Source organism: Choloepus didactylus, chromosome 14 (assembly GCF_015220235.1).
Source record: "Choloepus didactylus isolate mChoDid1 chromosome 14, mChoDid1.pri, whole genome shotgun sequence".
NCBI classification, from domain to species: Eukaryota; Metazoa; Chordata; class Mammalia; order Pilosa; family Megalonychidae; genus Choloepus; species Choloepus didactylus.
In genome coordinates this window covers 79352222-79373424 of record NC_051320.1, presented here as the reverse complement: position 1 = coordinate 79373424, position 21203 = coordinate 79352222, and the positions used below count along the sequence as shown (strand labels likewise).

The 21203-nt window shown below is 36.7% G+C and overlaps 1 protein-coding gene and 1 pseudogene across 1 annotated transcript in view; one reads left to right on the top strand and one right to left on the bottom strand.

Annotated features, from left to right (window-relative positions):
* The window catches only part of ATAD2 (ATPase family AAA domain containing 2), a 73647-nt gene extending 62794 nt beyond the window's left edge, over positions 1-10853 (top strand). Inside the window, exons 23-28 of the mRNA XM_037803204.1 lie at positions 2897-3019; positions 3149-3292; positions 5672-6052; positions 7278-7411; positions 9192-9320; positions 9974-10853. Coding sequence (XP_037659132.1) covers positions 2897-3019; positions 3149-3292; positions 5672-6052; positions 7278-7411; positions 9192-9320; positions 9974-10018 — 956 coding nt within the window. The 3' untranslated portion in view covers positions 10019-10853. The remainder of the gene's footprint in view (positions 1-2896; positions 3020-3148; positions 3293-5671; positions 6053-7277; positions 7412-9191; positions 9321-9973) is intronic.
* Positions 10854-14340: 3487 nt separating this feature from the next.
* Positions 14341-21203, bottom strand: part of LOC119508891 — a 44634-nt pseudogene continuing 37771 nt past the window's right edge.

Below are 21203 nucleotides of genomic sequence, written 5' to 3'. Positions count from 1 at the left end.
TCTAAAATTACTTTAGGCCAATGGTGTTCGAACTTCAGCAGGCATTTCAGAATCACTTAAAGAATTTGTTAAAATATAGGTTGCTGGGCCCCAACTCCAGGGTTTTTTATTCTGTAGGTCTAGGGTGGGGCCTGATAATTTGCATTTCTAAGAAGTTCCCAGATGATGCTGATGCTGCTGGTCCAGGAACCCCACTTTGAGAACCACCGCTTTATAATTTATCCCACACCTTTCTTCAGATACAGATGTCATGTAGAAGCCCCCAGTTGCATCCCTTCTGAGAATTATTTCTATTAGCTGTAAGCTGTGAAGTGAACATTACAGAACTGATCCAGCAGTTCAAGCCATCTTGCATTCACTTATTACCTGTTGTCTTCCTCAGAGCATATTCCAATTCACAGTGCCTGGACTCTGACTGTAGGAGAATATTTGGAAGCCACATACCCGATAAAGGGTTAATATCCAGAATTTAGATAGTCCCATACCAAAAAACAAACCCAATTTAAAAATGGGCAAAAGACTTGAACAGACATCTTTTCAAAGAAGATACACAAATGGCTGGAAAGCACATGAAAAGATGCACAATCATTAGCCATCAGGGAAATGCAAATCAAAACTACAATGAGATACCATTTCACACCCATTAGAATGGCTGCTAATTAAAAAAAAAATTTACAAATGTTGGTGAAGTTGCAGAGAAATTGGAACACTCATTCATTGCTGGTGGCAATATAAAATGTTGCAACCGCTGTGGAAGACAGTTTAATGGTTCGTCAGAAAGTCAAATCTAGAATCGCCGTATGAACCAGCAATCCCACTACTAGGTATATCCCCAAAAGAATTGAAAGCAGGCAATTGAACATATATTTGCACACCAATGTTCATAGCAGCATTATCACAATTGCCAAAAAATGGAAGTAACCCAAGTGTCCATTGACTGATGAATGGATAAACAAAATGTGGCATATACCTACATACAATGGAATATTATTCAGCTGTAAAGGGGGATGAAGTTCTGGTACATGTGACAATTCACACTGCCTGGACTCTGACTGTAGGAAAATGTCTTTGAAGACATCATGTTGAGTGAAATAAGCCAAGACACAAAAGGACGAATATGTATGATCTCACTGATTTGAAACAATTAGAATAAGGAAACTCATAGAGTCAGAATCTGAATCTAAAATTTAGAACATAGGTTACCAGGGGATGGATTGAGAATAGGGAATGAGAAGTTAAAGCTTAAAATACAAGGTTCCTATTTAGAACAATGGAAATGTTTTTGTAGTGAATGGTTGTGAACATTGTGAACATAATTATCAGCACTGAAATATGTATCTGAACGAGGTCAAAAAGGGAAATATTAGGTTATCTATATGGTAACAATAAAAAAATTTTTTTTTAATCCATGGAACTGCACTAAACAGTGAACCCTACCCTAGGTTAAATCATAGACTATAGTTGATAGGACAGTTGTAAAAATGTGCTCTCATCAGTTGTAACAAATGTTCCACACCAATGCAAAGTGTTAATAGGGCAGTGTGTAGGAATCCTTTATTTTATGCACGATTGTTATGTAAACCCACAAATAAAAAGATGTAAATTTTCCCTCCAAATAATCCACAAATGCAGTGCAATCTCAATAAAAAATGACAGAGATTTTTGGTGGAAATTGACAGGCTGATTTTAAGTTTTACCTGGAATTGCAAAGGACCTAGAATACAAAATGATCACAAAGAACAATAAAGTTGCAGACTTACACTAAAAGATGTCAAGTTTTATCGTGAATTGAGAGCAATTAAGCCATGTTAATGCAGGAACATACATATAGCTCAAAGGTAATAGACACTCCAAAAAGTAGATCCACATATACACTCATCTGATTTTGACAAACGTGCCACTGCAATTCAGTGGGGACAAGAGAGTCTCTTCAATAATGGTGCTGGACCAATTGGATAACATGGGAAAAAATATAACCTCTGTTTTACACAGTACATAAAAATTAATTTATGACCAATCATAGACCTTGAGAGGGCAAAGATTTCTCAAACAGGGTACACAATGCACTAACAATAAAGAAAACAAAATTGATAAATCAAATTTCATTAAAATTAGTGAATTCTGTTGTCAAGACAGCACAGAGTGAAATTACCAACCACAAAATGGTAGATTTTTGTAATATATTTCTGACAAATGATTGATATCTAGAATAAATGTGTAAAGAACACTAAAATAAAAAATACAACCTAATTAAAGGACAAAAGATTTCAGTTGGTGCTTCTCAAAGATGAAGTTCAAATGACTAATAAACATAAGAAAAGAGGTTCAACATTATAATCATCAGGGAAATACTAATTGAAACTAGAATGAAATGCCACTATAAACCCACTAGAGTGGCTAAAATCATAAACAGTGAAAATACCAAGTGTCGGCAAGATTTGTAACTCATATATTACTGATAAAAGTGGAAAATGGTACAATTACTTTGGAAAACTATTTGTTAGCATTTGCAAAACGTAAACATCCACCTACTGTATGACCCAACACAAGATTGGCTGTAAGTTTGCCTGGCCCAATGCAATATAAAAATTCAGAGCCCCTGGTTCAAAAAGCAGGGAAGATTGCCATTAAGGTACTAAAACATAACATTTTTCCTTTCTTCTTTCCTTAAAAAAAAAAAAATTGTTCAGGTTTAGTCTGCCATCTTGAATCAGATGTCCAGAATATTAAATTAAGATCAGAAACAACAATACAATTCCATTAGTTTTTACTGTTTGTGGCAAAAGTAAAAAAAGTAATGGTAATGAGTATAATCCTACCCTAACATGTTAAGTTTATTTTTGGTAAGTTATTAAAAGGGAAAAATAAAGAGTTGTAATTTGTATTCATTTCTCAGATCGTCTTATTAGGCATAGAGCCTGTGCTTTGAGAGATACTGCCTATGCAATAATTAAAGAAGAACTTGATGAAGAGTTTGAACATCTTTGTGAAGAAATTCAGGAATCTAGAAAGAAAAGAGGTAGGCAAATAGATTTGGCAGTAGGAAAAGATGTTTCAGATATAGTATATTGAGTCCTTTTAACTAATGTTTTCTATAATTTTGAAATCTAGAAATCCTCTTTGACATCCCACATGTCTTATTTTTAAGGTTGTAGCTCTTCCAAATTTGCCCCATCTTACTACCATGTGATGCCAAAGCAAAATTCCACTCCTGCTGGTGATAAAAAATCAGATCTGGAGCAGAGTGAGAAACTGAAGATGCCCAGTATTCCTGTGGCTTGTAGCACACCTGGTAAGTGTGCTTGGGTAATTTTTTTTTATGAAATTGTAACCTTTATTCTCTTCTCATGCCATTTACTGTCTCTGTTTCTTTTATTTATAGTAATGTGGTGAATTATATTGAGTTTTCTAAATATTAAACCAACTTTGCATTCTTAAATCCAGGTTTGTAATGATGTACCACTTGGAACCCCAGATCACCTTTATCTAGTTGTTGGGAGTTGATTTGAAACTGAATTTCATGTACTATAAATTCTGTTCTATTTTCTATTATCCTTTATTCCTAGTGTATAACCCTACAGAGGACCAACCCAAAGCATGTAGGATTTACCAGGAGTCTCCTTCCTTCGCAGGCTCTTAATTCTAAGTTCTGTTCTTTAAGTCCTGAATGTCAGCCTCTGTTCAGCTTCTCACCGTTCATTTGTTTTTTCCAGGTTTTCTCTCCATAATTCCTCACTTCCTTGTTAGCTCTTGAGTCTTTTAAATGATTTTTAAAACAGTGTTCATGGGTTTAGGCATTTGGGTATTTGGCTGGGGCTAGAACTTTCCCTTATTACACTGCTGGTTTGTCCATCCTGGAGAAATTGATTTGACATAGTACTATATTTGAAATAAAGAATAAGCCCTTTTGTAAAAATAGGAAGCAGCTGGGAGTGGGAGGGTGAGAAAGGAATACTGGTAAGAGCCCTCTACCACCAGATTTGGTCTCAGTCAAATCAGCTTTAAACAAGAATATACCTGAAAATTTAGCCTGTGGTATTGACTCCTTTAAAACTATCCATCTGAGTAGAAAAATAGGGGAAGGAAACAGACAGGCACCCAGTGTTCTTTTTTACTTTAATTGCTCTTTTTCACTTTAATTATTATTCTTGTTATTTTTGTGTATATGCTAATGAAGGTGTCAGGGATTGCTTTAGGTGATGAATGTACAACTATGTAATGGTACTGTGAACAATCGAATGTACAATTTGTTTTGTATGACTGTGTGGTATGTGAATATATCTCAATAAAATGAAGATTTAAAAAAAAAAAAAACTATCCATCTTTAGCTATATACCCAACGAGATTACATATGTTATGTTAGCCAAAAGACATGGACAAGAATGTTTGTAGAAGCAGTATTTGTAATAGCCCAACACTGGGAGCAACCCAAATGCGTATCAACAGAATAGAATGATATGGATTATGATACAACAGTGAGAATAATTAAACCTTAACTATAGAAAACAGTATGGATGAATCTCCCAAACATAATGTTGAGTGAAACCTAGACACACTTTTAGATAGATATAGTCAAAAACGGCAAAACAAATCCATGCTGATAGAAGACAGAATATTGTTTACTCTAGAGTGTTGTGACTATGCTGGAGTGTTGGTGCATGTTCTTTTTCTTGATCTTGGTGTTGGTTACATGGTATTCACTGTGTTTTGTCTACTTTTCTGTATGTATACATGTTGTACATCAATCAAAAGTTAAAACCAAAAAAACCTCTCTGTGTACCCCTTGTAAAATTTCCATTCTTCTGCCTGCCCCAGTGTACATAATGCCCCAACTTGAAGGTACTGCTACTATAAGTGTTTCAGATTCAGCAAAATCTTTATCATCTAGCATGCCCTAAAAAGTAAAGAAACCGATGCTCCTTTTTTTCCCACATTCATTTTGGAGAGAAGAGTACCATTGGGCATTGATATTTATCCTACATTCATTCTTAACTTCTGTCTCTTCATTACCTCCCCAAATCCAGTTATTTTAAAAGTCCTATGAAATCTACTTCCTTAATGTCTTTCCAGTCTATCTTCTAGTCTCCCTTTGCCATTTCTACTACCTAAATTTTACCCCTTCTCCCAGGACTATTGCAGTGTAGTTGTCCTGCCCCTAGTTTGGGCAGATTATGTAACCTCTCTGTACATTAATTTCTTCATCTGTAAAATGGTGTTGATAATGGTAGGAAACCTTACCAGGTTTAAGTGAAGTTTAAGTGAGTTAATACACATAAAGGGCTGAGATGAGTTCTAGTATATGGTCAACATTCAGTTAGTATAGGCTCTTGTTAACATCGCTCTCCCTCCAAATCATTCCTCATACCACTGTCAAAGTGTTCTTTCTAAAATTTCCTTCAGACAGATCGTGTCATTGCCCTTCTTAAAATTAGTTGAGAAAAAATCTAAACTCTTTAGAATGATAGATCATTTTATGATCTGGATCTTGCCCAGTTCTTCAACTTCTTCTCCTAGTACTCTCTGCTTTTGTTTTTATAGTCCAACCATACAGAACTAATTTGGTATCTCAAACTCGCTATCCTCTCATATCTCATTTTTTTTTAATTTTTTTACTTAGACTTTAGAATATTGTTAAATGTTGTTTCATTCTTTTTCTTTAAATTCTTTGAAGCTCAGTTGAAAAGAAAAATCCGCAAAAAGTCTAAGTGGTACTTAGGCACTATAGCAAAACGAAGGAGAACGTCACAGGCAAAAGATGATAGCCAAAATTCAGTGGATGACAAGATTGAGAGTGATACAGAGGAAAATCAAGATACAAGTGTAGACCATAATGAGACTGGAAACACAGGAGATTCTTCAATGGAAGAAAATGAGAAGCAGCAAAATGTTCCTGAAAGCAAAGTGGAGTTGGGAAACAATTCTAGTGTTGAGAATGAACTTGAAAAATCTAAGACTACAGCATGTACAGAATTGAGAAAAGATAAGATTCCTTGCAATGGAGATGCTACTAGCTCTCAGATAATAGATATTTCTGATGAAAATGAAGCAAAAGGTAAGTCTTTTTTAATTAAAAAGTAACTTAATGATTTTTAAAGATTTTTCACTCTAATTTCCTTAGTGATCACCATATCAATTTATTGCTTTTTCCTTGTCTTTTAGATTATGAGTATTAATTAGAAAAAAATATCAGTATCTTTACTTAATAACTATTGAACTAGTAAATCACTGTTATTAAAAGCACACACTTTGGGTTTGAGCCCCAGTTCACCACTTAGCTGGTAACCTTAGGCGAGTTACTTAACCTGTCAGTCTGTTTTCTCATCGTCAAAATTGGGATAGATAGTTCATGGATGAGGAGAAATTTTTAGGACTGAATAAAATAATCCATATAAAGCATATAGCACAGTGCCTGGCTTTGCAGCTTGTAAAAGCTGGCAGAATACTCTCCTCTCATCTCTAAGCAAGATAAGCAGTTTCCTGTGTTTCTTGCTGAGTGATGTAGAGCAACTATTACCCACTCCCAACATTCCCCTCATCCCTGTTGAAGGCTATTAAGTCCTATTCCAGTGATTCTGCCCAAATTTTTTCATTTAGAATTGTCTTCTGTTGCATCATCTTGAACATTTGATTGTGAGTTTGTTTGGTCCTTGGAAAAGCCAAACATTATTTGAAACTAAATTATATGAAGTTAAAGGGTGAATAACATGGTCAAGAGATGTGGGTTCTCATCCTGACTCTGGTAATAATTAGTTTTGTGATGTTAGAAAAGTTTCTTCGCCTCTCATTGCCTCATTTTTCTCGTCTATCAGTGAGTCGATTGTTCTAGATCAGGGATCAGCAAACATTTTATAAAGGGCCAGATAGTAATTTTTTAGTTTTTGACAGGCCATGTAGTGTATCTGCCACAACTGCTCAACCTTGCCATGAAATAAGAAGTTGACAGTATGTAAAATGGGCATGACTGTGTTTTGTCTGGGGGCAGCAGTTTGCCTTGTTCCAGATCACTGAGTTCCATTCTAGCCCTTAAAATCTGTGAATCTTGTGCCTAAGTAGAATACAGTCTAACCTGTTAAAGAGTCCCCTGGAAAACCCAATTTGAGAACTACTCAAAATATCTTAATTTTTGAATGTTACATAAGTGTCAGCATCTTAATCTTAATAGCAGAAAAAGTTAAGTCAGAAGTGGTGTTTGTGTTTTATTAAGCACACCTTAATATATTTAAACTGCCTACTCTTTATTTTAGACCAAGTAATTGTTACTTAATTTTCCATTCTAGAAATGTGTGTTCTGCGAATGACTCGAGCAAAACGTTCCCAAGTAGAGCAGCAGCAGCTCATCAGTGTTGAAAAAGCTTTGGCAATTCTTTCAGAGCCTACACCCTCACTTGTTGTGGACCATACACGATTAAAAGTATGTAATTGCAATGTGCAGATTAGTAACCCTCAGACACTGGTTTGTTACTGGTGGCAGGCTGGCTGCATAAGAATTACACAAGAAACTAACATGTTTTCTTCCTCCTGGTTTCCATTTACTGCTCTTCTCCTTCCCTTGTCCCAAATCCAGAAATATATCTGAGGATCTGTGGTGGGAACCAGAAAGAATACAGCTTAAATGAATTTGATATGCAACGAGGTTATTGGCTGCTTCTTTTACCCTTTACCCATTACTCTCAACCGGGCTTTCATTCTCATTACTCTAATAAAAACAAATGATGCCTAATAGCTCATACCACTTACCTTTGTTAGATTGAATTATGTCATCAATGGTGATCCTATATCTTGAACTCTCCATCCTGGCACCCCTAAATAAGTTTTATCTCTCTAGCTAGCAACTTGTGTGTCTTACAATTGCTTTAACGTATCTGAAATAACAAGATTTCCCGCCCTTTCCCTTCAGAAGAAAAACAAATTATCTCCCAATTCTGACTTACCTGTTATATTTAGGCTGCATTGCAAATCTAAAAATACTGAGATTTTTTGATGTATAAAGCTACACTGTGCCAAAGAGTCAAAGATAAATAATTTTGCAGATAAGAGTTTTAACATTTTAGAGGGAAGTCTGCTCTGGTAAGTACGAAATGTACTTGCTAGTAGCAGTTAGCCTAGGAGAACCCTTGTCTTTTGAATTTTAGCAGAGCTGCTTGATGTCTGTACTTAGAGAGAAGGAGCAGTGATATTCCTGAAGCAATTTCTCAAAAACCTTAAATCTCTCCTGGAATATCTATATAAAAATAACATGTGGAACTAAAACCCCTTTAAATCTCACAACCCTGATAATGGTATTCCTAATGCTGAAATAAGAACTTTGGATAGTTCTCCATGGTTCTATAGTATGTTGTGTTTTTTTTTTTTGGGGGGGGGGTGATGGTGACAGTTATTGCTGCACCTAATTAATTTTTATAAATTTTATAGCTTTGTTTTTGAGACTTTTCAACTTGTACTTTTTCTACTAACATAACCCATCAAAAGAGGGACTGTGTGATAATGCAGTGTATCAATTAGGCATACCATAAATGACCTTTTATGAAAGGATAAACTTGCTATACAATAATCTCCATAAAGGCAATGTTTGGAGATGACAAATGTGTTTATTACCTGTCTAAGTCATTGGTCCCATATGTTGTTGTTTTTAATGACCATTACCTGTGTTGTTTTAGTTGAATTCTGCTTAACTGTAATAGCATATTTTTGCTAACTATGAAGTAATGGCATATTTTGGTAGAGTCAGACTTGAAAAATCACAGAAATCCAGGGAGACCACCATTTTAGTTATGAGAAAAAAACAAATGAGCAGATGAGAATACCTTTTTATAAGAAAAAGAACCCTGAAGTGGTGACATAGTTCACCATTTATATAGCACTTCTTTTTGTTTCACATAATGGGATTTGAGATTGTTTTTAAATTTGTCAGCAGAGGTTTATGGCTAGAATTGAAGCTGACAGACTTCTCAGCTATAGTTTTTAGGGTGGGAGTTACACAGGGCAGAGGGTAAGATGACAGAATGACAACAGAGTTAACTACAGCTGAATGTCAGCCACTGCCTGAGTCTGTTACGCCTCATCAGTGACTTGGTTTGATCTCTCTGGCTTATCTGCCCTCTCTGGCTAAAAATTCCCCAAACCTTCAAAATTAAAGTATCTTGTCTCAAGGCATTTATCTCACATATATAAATAATCATATTTTCCTTTAGAATCTTTTGAAGATTGTTGTGGAAAAAAGTCAAGAATATAATATATTTCAGTTGGAAAATTTGTATGCAGTAATCAGCCAGTGTATTTATCAGCATCGCAGGGACTATGACAAAACAACACTTATTCAGGTAGACTATTGATTTTTAACTTTTTTTTAATGCTGTTATTGTCACATAATGTATCACTGATTATATAAGATTGCTGGGACATCATATAAGAAATCAGTTGATTATAAAAATGAAAAGACCATTTTTTAAATGTGGATTATGAATTATTTCTAAGTACAAGTGAGTTTTGTTTTTTTTAATCTAGCACTTCATTCATTTATATCTTTACTTTTCATTGGAACTATAGTATCAGTAGATAATGAAAATTCTTTTGCTTCTGTTTATGCATTAGATAGATTTACTTGTCTTTATTTAAGCATTGTAGTGGGATTAGAGTGCTAACTTTTAAAAATTAATATTGGTTTGATAATACCGGTACCTGTATAGCATATAAAATATTAATATCTACAAGGATACAAAGTATCTTGATTATAACTATTTGAATTTAATGGAAGATGAACCCATCTCAGAGTCATTTCATAGGGATTTAAATAATGAAGTCCCATTGTGATATCATATTATGTGACATTCTTATAAATACTAAATTTTTATTTTGACTATCAGATATATAAGTATCTTTATGATAGTTTACTGAAGAAACAGTAATGAAGTAATGTTTCTTTGTTTTTTTCCTTATGGAAACTTAATATTTTCCCTTCCTTCCCTTTACCTAGAAAATGGAGCAAGAAGTAGAAAACTTTAATTGTTCCAGATCATGATGTCTTCATGGTATCAAGTATTCTTTATATTCAGTTCCTATTTAATTCACTTTTGTTGTGTCAACATAACTGATGCAAGATAAAATCTTGCATCTTAAGGAAAAGATTTACGTAGTGAAATAAAAGTATTTAAACTTTCTGGGTATTTATGTACATGTGTAAGATAATTACAGAGATAACTGATAAATATTGGAAGTTTGGTTGAACAAGGCACTGTGGTAATATTAATGCTGTGGCATATCAGTAGTGAAGTGTAGCCAACTCTTTAAAAAAACAAGTTATTTTGATAACGGTTTTGTGGCACTTGAGAGTAATTAGTGACATTGAAATTTTTTTTATTAAGCACTTTTAATTTTATCCTTCCTGAAAATAGTTTGTTGAATTGGACTAGAAGTTACCTTCCTTTTTGTCATCTTTGTTTTCTTGATGCTTTTCTCCCGTCTGCCTTTATATTCCCCTGTATCTCCAGTTAAGAGCCAGTGTTCAGGTCATGATTTGTAGGAGTGCCCTTGAACAACTGGCTGCACCACAATTCTGTACTTGAATGTCAAAATGCTTTTTAGGTAAACATTTTTATAATTCTTATTTGTGTTAATAAAAATTTTAAATATTTTTTTGTTTACTTTGATGATTATTTACACCATAAATGTATTAATAACTGCCTTGAATATCTTTTTAACAGGACAAAATTTTGTAGTTGAAAACTGCTTATTCCCTCTAAAATTGTGTTAAGGTTGTATCCTATGAATACCTTTTATATACAATTATATAAATATAAATATTATAATTTTGTATTAATGATACCAAAAATACATTTCTTTAGTAAAGCAATAAAGCATTCACCACTGTGAATATTCTTTTTCTTTCTTTTTTTTTTTTTTTTTTTTTGGAGAAATATCCTAATATTATTTTATCAAACAGCTTCTGTTGGAAACTTTTTTCAAGGGGAAGAAGGGATGATCATCTAAAATGAAAGATTCTAGATTATAATACAATTCAGAGTTGAGCTGCTTTTTGTTCCTGATTTATCTGGATATTGTATTTAGTCTTCTAAAAACCAGTAATTCAGATACCTTAGTAGATACCGTCTTATGTATTGCATCAGGCAATACAGGTCACTGGAAACATTTAAATATATGTATATTCCTGGATAGAAATACTCACTTTTATTAACTTTATTATAATTTAAAATTCTTCCAGATGCATCTTTTCATGACTAGGATTTCATTTTCTGTGAATACCTTGTGTAATAAGTTCTAAAGGTAAAGTTGCTTTTCAGTTTTGTTTCTATTTCTTTGATTTAAAACATCCTAAATATAATTCAGTGATTATGTAGCTGCAAAATCTTCATGTATTACCATGCATAATTAAAAATTTTTTGACACTGGAATGTTTATATGGTTCTTCAGCTACAAAGACTAATGTGCTTCCTATCCTTTCCATGACACATTGTCTCCTGATTCAGGAAGTGACAGGTCCATATTCCTATGTAGATTTAAAGAAGTGCTGAAATTGCAAACCTAAAAGGTTTTTCTCACTTTGTGCTTAAAAGTGAAGTCTGTCTAGCCAGAGTAGCTAAGTTAAAAAAAAAGAAAGAAAAATCATATTTTGTCTGTAGATTCCTATAACTGTAGGGGCACCCCTTAATCTGTGAAAATTTTCCGAATTCATCAGTCTTGTGCATTAAAAAAGTAACTTTCTAAGTACAAGCCTGGAATTCTGTAAGTCACTGGAAAGGTACCAGGTTAGTGTTTGGGGGAGTATTTTGAAAACAATTTTATATGGGAAGTTATCTTGTTTAATTAATGAGATTTTACCTAATTTAATGAAGTATGTCTTTTATATGTGACATATCTGGCATGGCTATGGTTACAAATTTATCCCATTACCTTGGGGTAAGAAGGAAAACAGATTCTTACTAAACCCACGTAACTAAATTGATATGAAAAGTAAATGAGTGTAATAAAGTCACTTGGTATGATACTTAACTATTTTTATGAATAATTTTGTAGGCAGTGTTAATTAGTATATATAATTATTGTTTACAAAATCATTTTGAGTTTAATGATATTTTAGTTTTTGTATATTGTTAGTATATATTTTCCTCAATTCTAGAGGTCAGCTAAAACAAGATAAAGTTTAAAGAGTATTTTATTAAGTTGAGGGTGACAGACATATCAAGAAGAAAGGAAAGAGGGTTGTTCTGGTTTGCTAATGCTGCCATTACACAAAATACCAGAAATGGATTGGCTTTTATAAAGGTGGTTTTATTTGGTTACAAAGTTACAGTCCTGAGGCCATAAAAGTGTCCAAACTAAGGCATCAAAAATAGGGTACCTTCACTGAAGAATGGCCAGTGGCCTCTAGAATCTCTTTTGGCTGGGAAGGCATGTGGCTGGTGTCTTCTTCCTTTGCTCCCAGGTTGTGTTTCAAAATGGCATTCTCCAAAATGTTGCTCTTGGGGCATTTTGTCCTCTCTTAGATTCTCTGGAACAAACTCTGCACTAGCATCTCCAAAGTGTCAGCAAAAGTCTGCTTTCAACGGCTGTCTCCAAAATGTCTCTCTCAGCTTCAGCCTTCTTGGTTCTTTCTCCCAGGATGTTTCTCTCTAAGCACCTGGGGGTCCTGTCTGAGCATACCCCAGGGCAAACTCAGCTTCATTTCTTAGCTAAACGTCCTTCTGACTGCATCTCAAAGCATGCCTAAGTATCAGTGTTAGCAAGAGTCTGGGCCTGTGTGGCTCTTTTTAAAGTGCTCCAGTGAACTAATCAAGACCCATGCTGAATGGGCGGGGCCCAACCTCCATAGAAATGATCTAATCAAAATTATCACCTACAGTTGGATGAGTCACATCTTCATGGAAACAAACTAATCCAAATATCCCACAAGACTGGATTAAAAGATCATGGCTTTTTGTTGGGGGGCATAATATATCCAAACTGGCACGACCGTTTTCTCAAATCTGTTGATTTGAAATTAGAACATATTAACTATACTTTTTTTTTTTCACAACTAATTATTAGTCTGATGATCTTGGATTGGTTAGCAGTCTACTTCCCTGAAACAGACAGCTTCTAGACAATTCTCTTTAGTAATTAAACCATTTTTTATTTTATATTTACATTCATTTATTCTATTTCTAGCACTCTTCATTTCTTAGTGTAGATCCTTGTTTTTCTTTTATTATATTCTTTTCTACCTAAAGAACTTCCTTTAACATTTCAAATCTTTTAATAAATACTCTCAGTTTTCATTAGTCTGGAGAAGTTTGTTTCTTTCATTTTTGTCACATTTTTATATAGAATTGTGTTTTTTTTCCTTTCTACACTTTAGAGATGTGTCATTCCATTGTTTGCTGGTTTGCATAGTTTCTGAAGACATCAGCTGTAATTTTTTTCTTTATTCTTCTGTATGTAATATGTCTTTTCTCTGGCTACCTTCAAAAATTTTTTCTTTGATTTTCAGCAATTTGATTATGTGCCTAGATGTGGTTTGTTTGTTTGGGGGATGGTGGTGAGTTATTCATCCTACTTGTTCACTGAGCTTTTTGCATATGTAGTTTGGTATCTGTCATTAATTGTGGAAAACTTTTTGTCATTGCCTCCTCAAATATTTCTTCTGCCCTGTTCTCTCTTCTCTTTCTGGGATTCCGGTAGACCATTTGTTGTTGCACAGTTCTTGGATGCTTTACTTTACCCCTCACCCTTTCTTTTTTCTCTTTTCAGTTTGGCAATTCTTGTTGACTTATTTTTAAGTTCACTGATTGTTTCTTCAGCTGTGCTGAGTCTACTGATGGGCATTTTTTTTCCTTTAGAATTATTTTATTAAATCATAAATGTACAACAGCTTCTTAGCTCTACACACACACTTAAATTTTTTTAAAGGAAAACGTTATGTGTTATTACACCATGATCCTGACTAATAGCTTTCAAAACTTTGAGAAAAATCTTTAAAAAGTTTTCACGTCACCTGAAACTTACAAATTTAACATGATCAAAGAAGGAATGCTTCTACACTCTTACAAAAACGACTAGAAAGAAACAACAATTAAAAAGCTAAGGAACTGTCTCAAAGGCATTTTTTTTTTACAATCCTTCCTCCACAGTAAGGTAATGTTATCAAATAATCCAATCCATTCACAAAATGGCTCTCTGCATCTACTCTGGTGTCTTCTGCCATACCACTGCATATTTATGCATGACTGAGATAAGAGTTTCCTTAACACTGTCATTTCAGTAACCTGAAGCTGTTCTGTTACCTCTGGGCTCTCATCCTCTCCTTCTATACAGTGAAGCCCATAGCAAATAGGAAGAAGCTCAATATCAGCTCCTCCCTCCATAATCCCCACTTCCTCCACTGCCTCCTGGACCATAGTTTCCTCCACCATATGGTCCCCCCATGTTCCTGCTACCACTAAAGTTTCCACTCTTCATTGGACCATAGTTAGAAGGTTGCTGGTTATAATTTACAAAATCATTGTAATTTCCTCCTCCATAGTTGTCATAACCACCTCCGTAGCCCCCACCCTGGTTGCCATATCCAGGTCCTCCACCACCATATCCTCCTATTCCTCCTCCATAACCAGGGCTGCCTCCAAAATTGCCACCTCTAGGTCCTCCTCCATACCCATTATAACCATCTCTAAATCCATGGCCACTTCCATATCCATCAGATCCTTCTCTAAAGTTACTTCCTGGTCCTGGTCAAAAATTTCCACCGCCACCACGTGGATCTCCAAATCCAAAGTTTCCTCCTCATCGACTCCTAAAACTTTGGACTTCCTGCATTTCTTGTTGAGGCGAAGCCTTTCTCGCTTCAGCATTATGACCATTGATGGTATGGTACTTCTGCAATACAGTTTTTTTGTTTGTTTATTTTTGAAATAAATTCAAAGTTATAGGAACAGTTGCAAAAACAATACTAACCCCATACAAAGAATTCCATCATACCCTGACCCCCTCCCCCAATAGCTCAATCCACCAACCTTAACATGCTGTCACATGGCTAATTCTTTCCCTCCCTCCCTCCCTCCCTATCTATCATCCATCATCATTGCTCTGTCTTCTGAACATATGAGAGCTAGCTGCACACATCCTTGAACATACACTATAATTCACTTATACACTTCCCATGAACAAGAACATTCTTTTATGCAATCCCATTAAGCACAGCTAAGAAGTACAAGAGGTTCAACAATGATACAAAGCTTACATTCTATATTTCCTTTTCCTTATGTCTCAACTGTGTCCCTTTGAGCCACCTGCCCTCCATCCTCCAATCCCATCCAGGTTCATCCTTGGCATTCAATCATCTATTTAGACTGTCTTTTTTTTTTTAGTTGTGGGAACATATATACAGCCTAAATCTTCCCATTCCACCCCCTCCCTAGCCTTCCATTAGTGGGATTAATCACCTTTAGAATGTTGTAATGCTCTTTCCCATCATCCATTACTAGAAATTTCCCTTCACCTCAAACAGCAACTCCACCCTCATTTCTTAACTCCCCATTGTCCCTTCCCCCATTTCTCTTAACCCAAACTCTACATTTCATCTCTATGGTTATATTCTCTGATGGTTTCTTTGTGTTTGCTGTGGAGGTTAAAATTAACCTCCACTTCAATAGGACACATAAACTATGTTCCTATACTCCTCCATTCCCCTACCTTTATGTAGTTGTCTAAAATTACATATTTTACATTGAGTTCAAAACCACTAATTTCTCATTAGGGTTTGTGTAATTTATATCATGTAGGAAGTAAATAGCGGAGTTACAGCTCAAAAATTATTAACTTCTATTGGTATTCCATTGTGGTTGGAGAATGTGATTTGAGTATATTCAATTTTTTTTTTTTTTTTTAATTTCTTGAGGCTTGTTTTATGTCCCAGCTTATGGTCCCTTCTGGAGAAAGATCCGTGATCACTAGAGAAAAATGAGTGTCCTGGTGCTTTGAGATGTAAGGTACTATGTATTTCTGTTAAAATTCTCTACATCTCTTTCTTCGTTCTGTTGTTTCTCTGTTGGTAGGGTTCCCTTTAGAATCTGAAGTAGGGCAGGTCTTTTATTGGCAAAGTCTCTCAGGATTTGTTTGTCTGAAAAATTTAAGGTCTCCCTCGAATTTGAAGGAGAGTTTTGCTGTATAAAGTATTCTTGGTTGGAGATTTTTCTGTCTCAGAACTTTAAATATGTCATGCCACTGCCTTTTCGCCTCCATGGTGGCCACCGAGTAGTCACAACTTAGTCTTATGTTATTTCCTTTGTATGTGGTGAATTGCTTTTCTCTTGCTGCTTTCAGAACTTGCTCTTTCTCTTCAGTATTCAAGAGTCTGATCAGAATATGTCTCGGAGTGGGTTTATTTGGATTTCTTCTATTTGGAGTTTGCTGGGCATTTATGCTTTGTGTATTTATATTGTGTAGAAGGTTGGGGAAGTTTTCCCCAACAATTTCTTTGAATACTCTTTCTAGACCTTTACCCTTCTCTTCCCCTTCTGGGATGCCAATGAGTCTTAAGTTTGGACGTTTTATTTTATCTATCATTTCCCTGAGATCCATTTCAATTTTTTCAATTTTTTTCTCCTTTCTTTTGTTTTTTCATTTTCTGTTCTGTGGACTTCTAGGACACTGAGATGTTGTTCAGCTTCCTCTAGTCTTGTATTGTGAATATCCAGAGTCTTTTTAATTTGGCCAACAGTTTCTTTTATTTCCATAAGATCTTCTATTTTTTTATTTACTCTTGCAATGTCTTCTTTATGCTCTTCTAGGGTCTTCTTTATGTAGCTTATATCCTGGGCCATGGTCTTCTTGATGTCCTTTAAATCCTTTGCCATGTTTTCGTTCCTCGATTGTATTTCTTTGATTAATTGTGCGAGGAACTTTGTTTCTTCTGATAACTTGATTTGTGTGTTTGGAGTTGGATTCTCCATATCGTCTGGTTTTATCATATGCATTGAGATTTTCTGTTGTTTTTGGCCTCTTGGCATTTGCTCTGCTTGACAGGGTTGTTTTAATTTGTAAAAAAAAAAAAAAACCTATCTAATTTTTCAGAAACACTGTTTGGTGACATACACTTTCTCTAACTAACCAGCAAATGGTGTCTGTGAGTCACCTATACCTTTCAAGTCAGTGCTCCACCTTGTCCCCGCGGTGTGTGGGGAAATGATTCTTGTGGGGTCCAGCCAGAGAACTCAGCCTGGGTGTGTTGCTGGAGCCATCCGCCCTGAATGTGGGGCGCTTGTACGTGTGGTCAGGGAGGAAGGACAGCCTCAATATTCAAATTCCCCCGGTTCCCAGAGATTCAAGGCCACCTCAAGAGTCCAAGCCTTCATTTCATTTCAGCCCCAGCCCCTCTCTCTCCACTGGACTTGGCGTAGTGTCCCTGGGATCTCCGAGCAGGTCCCCCCGCCCAGCCATGATCCTCCAGGACCTCTGCTGAGGGAATGCCATGTTACGTCATCAGTGCACGTCGTCCCTCAAGGGAAGCCCCGGGCCGCTGGGCCGAGCCGGCTCGCTTTCAGCCTGATACAAAAATGGCCGAACGGGGCATCTCCACACCCCCCTCCTCGCACAGTTCCTCCTTCCCAGCTCCAGGACAACTGGCGGGGCTCTGGGCTGTGGGCACGGCCCCAGGCAGGAGTTTATCCAGCCCTCCCAGGAGCGAGCTGCTAGCCGTGGGGATTCTTTTGGCTTCTGGCTCTCTGCTCTGTTCCCCCGGCCCCAGGGATAGCTGCAGCGGGCTATCTTCCAGGCCAGACACCAAGAGGCTGGCCCAGCCCCCTCTTGCCGTGTTTTACTGCGTGGTTCCCACGATCGCATCTGCAGCCGCTCCTGGGATTCCCCCCCCCCTTTTTTTTTATTAAAAGAGCCAGTTGGTCTCCAGACGCCAAACCCTGGCTTCCCCAGATCGCCGCGCTGCTGCAGGACTTCCAGCCAGCTTACTCACTCGTTTCAGAATGCAGACTCCCAGTTTCACCAAGTATACAGCCCCTGGGAACTAGCAGATCTCGTCCAGCTGGCACATCGCTGTAACCGGTATTCTGGGTCACTCTCTGGTCCTTGTCTAGTGTTTTCAACGGAGGTGTTCCTTAGCCCTATCTCACCTAGCCACCATCTTCGTTTCTCCCCTGCAATACAGTTTTATCAACAGGATTGTAGTCATCAAAAGTAACAAAGCCAAAGCTCTTTTCTTTCCAGACTGCCTATCAGTAATTATCTCAATGGTATCAATTTTTCCATATTCCTCAAAGGAATCTCTAAGGTGATGTTCCTCAGTATCTTCTTTAATTCCGCCAACAAACAACTTTTTCACAGTTACATGAGCTCCTGGTTTTCCAGATTCCTCTCTTGCTACAGCATCTTTTGGCTCAGCCACTCTCTGATCAATTGAATGAGGTCTACAGCCATTGCAGCATCAACCTCAGCCATAGATGAAAAAGTTACAAAATTAAATCCTCTTGATCTTTTACTTGCAGGATCTCTCATCACCAGTCTGTAAGTTTTCCCCATTGCTCATAGTATGATGAGTATATTAAAGGCTGTCTTCATCTTTATTGGTTTGTGTTTCTAGCATTTAAATCTGATTTTTTTTTTTTGCTTATAGTTTCTATCCCTGCTGAAATTACCCATCTGATTATTCAAATTAACCATTTTTTTTCCCACTAGAGCAGGATTTGGCAAGCTATGGCCATTGCACCAAACCCAGCCTTTGGCCTGTTCTTTTTTTTTTTTTTTTTTTTTTTTTAAATCATCATTTTATTGAGATATATTCACATACCACGCTGTCATACAAAACAAATTGTACTTTCGATTGTTTACAGTACCATTACATAGTTGTACATTCATCACCTAAATCAATCCCTGACACCTTCATTAGCACACACACAAAAATAACAAGAATAATAATTAGAGTGAAAAAGAGCAATTGAAGTAAAAAAGAACACTGGGTACCTTTGTCTGTTTGTTTCCTTCCCCTACTTTTCTACACATCCATCCATAAACTAGACAAAGTGGAGTTTGGTCCTTATGGCATTCCCAATCCCATTGTCACCCCTCATAAGCTACATTTTTATACAACTGTCTTCGAGATTCATGGGTTCTGGGTTGTAGTTTGATAGTTTCAGGTATCCACCACCAGCTACCCCAATTCTTTAGAACCTAAAAAAGGTTGTCTAAAGTGTGCGTAAGAGTGCCCACCAGAGTGATCTCCCGGCTCGTTTTGGAATCTCTCTGCCACTGAAGCTTATTTCATTTCCTTTCACATCCCCCTTTTGGTCAAGAAGATGTTCTCCATCCCACGATGCCGGGTCTACATTCCTCCCCGGGAGTCATATTCCACGTTGCCAGGGAGATTCACTTCCCTGGGTGTCTGATCCCACGTAGGGGGGAGGGCAGTGATTTCACCTTTCAAGTTGGCTTAGCCAGAGAGAGAGGGCCACATCTGAGCAACAACGAGGCATTCAGGAGGAGACTCTTAGGCACAAATACAGGGAGGCCTAGCCTCTCCTTTGCAGCAACCATCTTCCCAAGGGTAAAACTTATGGTAGAGGGCTCAACCCATCAAACCACCAGTCCCCTATGTCTGTGGTCATGTTAGCAACCATGGAGGTGGGGTAGGCGAATACACCTGCATTCTCCACAAGCTCCTCAAGGGGCACTACATCTTTTTTTTTTTTTCCTTGTTTGTCTTTTTTCTTTTTTTTTTTTTTTTAACTTTCCCTTCTTTTTTAAATCAACTGTATGAAAAAAAAAGTTAAAAAGAAAACAAACATACAATAAAAGAACATTTCAAAGAGACCATAACAAGGGAGTAAGAAAAAGACAACTAACCTAAGATAACTGCTTAACTTCCAACATGTTCCTACTTTACCCCAAGAAAGTTACATAATATAGCAACATTTCAGTGAACTTGTTCCTACTACATCCATCAGAAATTAACAGACCATAGTCATTTCTGGGCATCCCCAGAACGTTAAATAGCTTATCTGTTCTTCTTGGATTATTGTTCCCCCTTCCTTAATTGCTGTCTACTGCTAGTTCCCCTACATTCTACATTATAAACCATTTGTTTTACGTTTTTCAAAGTTCACATTAGTGGTAGCATGTAATATTTCTCTTTTTGTGCCTGGCTTATTTCGCTCAGCATTATGTCTTCAAGGTTCATCCATGTTGTCATATGTTTCACCAGATCGTTCCTTCTTACTGCCGCGTAGTATTCCATCGTGTGTATATACCACATTTTATTTATCCACTCATCTGTTGAAGGACATTTGGGTTGTTTCCATCTCTTAGCAATTGTGAATAATGCTGCTATGAACATTGGCGTGCAGATATCTGTTCGTGTCACTGCTTTCCGATCTTCCGGGTATATACCGAGAAGTGCAATCGCTGGATCGAATGGTAGCTTTATTTCTAGTTTTCTAAGGAACTGCCAGACTGACTTCCAGAGTGGCTGAACCATTATACAGTCCCACCAACAATGAATAAGAGTTCCAATTTCTCCACATCCCCTCCAGCATTTGTAGTTTCCTGTTTGTTTCATGGCAGCCATTCTAACCGGTGTTAGATGGTATCTCATTGTGGTCTTAATTTGCATCTCTCTAATAGCTAGTGAAGCTGAACATTTTTTCATGTGTTTCTTGGCCATTTGTATTTCCTCTTCAGAGAACTGTCTTTTCATATCTTTTGCCCATTTTATAATTGGGCTGTCTGTACTATTGTCATTGAGTTGTAGGATTTCTTTGTATATGCAAGATATCAGTCTTTTGTCAGATACATGGTTTCCAAAAATTTTTTCCCATTGAGTTGGCTGCCTCTTTACCTTTTTGAGAAATTCCTTTGAGGTGCAGAAACTTCTAAGCTTGAGGAGTTCCCATTTATCTATTTTCTCTTTTGTTGCTTGTGCTTTGGGTGTAAAGTCTAGGAAGTGGCCTCCTAATACAAGGTCTTGAAGATGTTTTCCTACATTATCTTCTAGGAGTTTTATGGTACTTTCTTTTATATTGAGATCTTTGGTCCATTTTGAGTTAATTTTTGTGTAGGGGGTGAGGTAGGGGTCCTCTTTCTTTCTTTTGGATATGGATATCCAACTCTCCCAGCCCCATTTGTTGAAAAGACCATTATGGCTCAGTTCGGTGACTTTGGGGGGCCTTATCAAAGATCAGTCGGCCATAGATCTGAGGGTCTATCTCTGA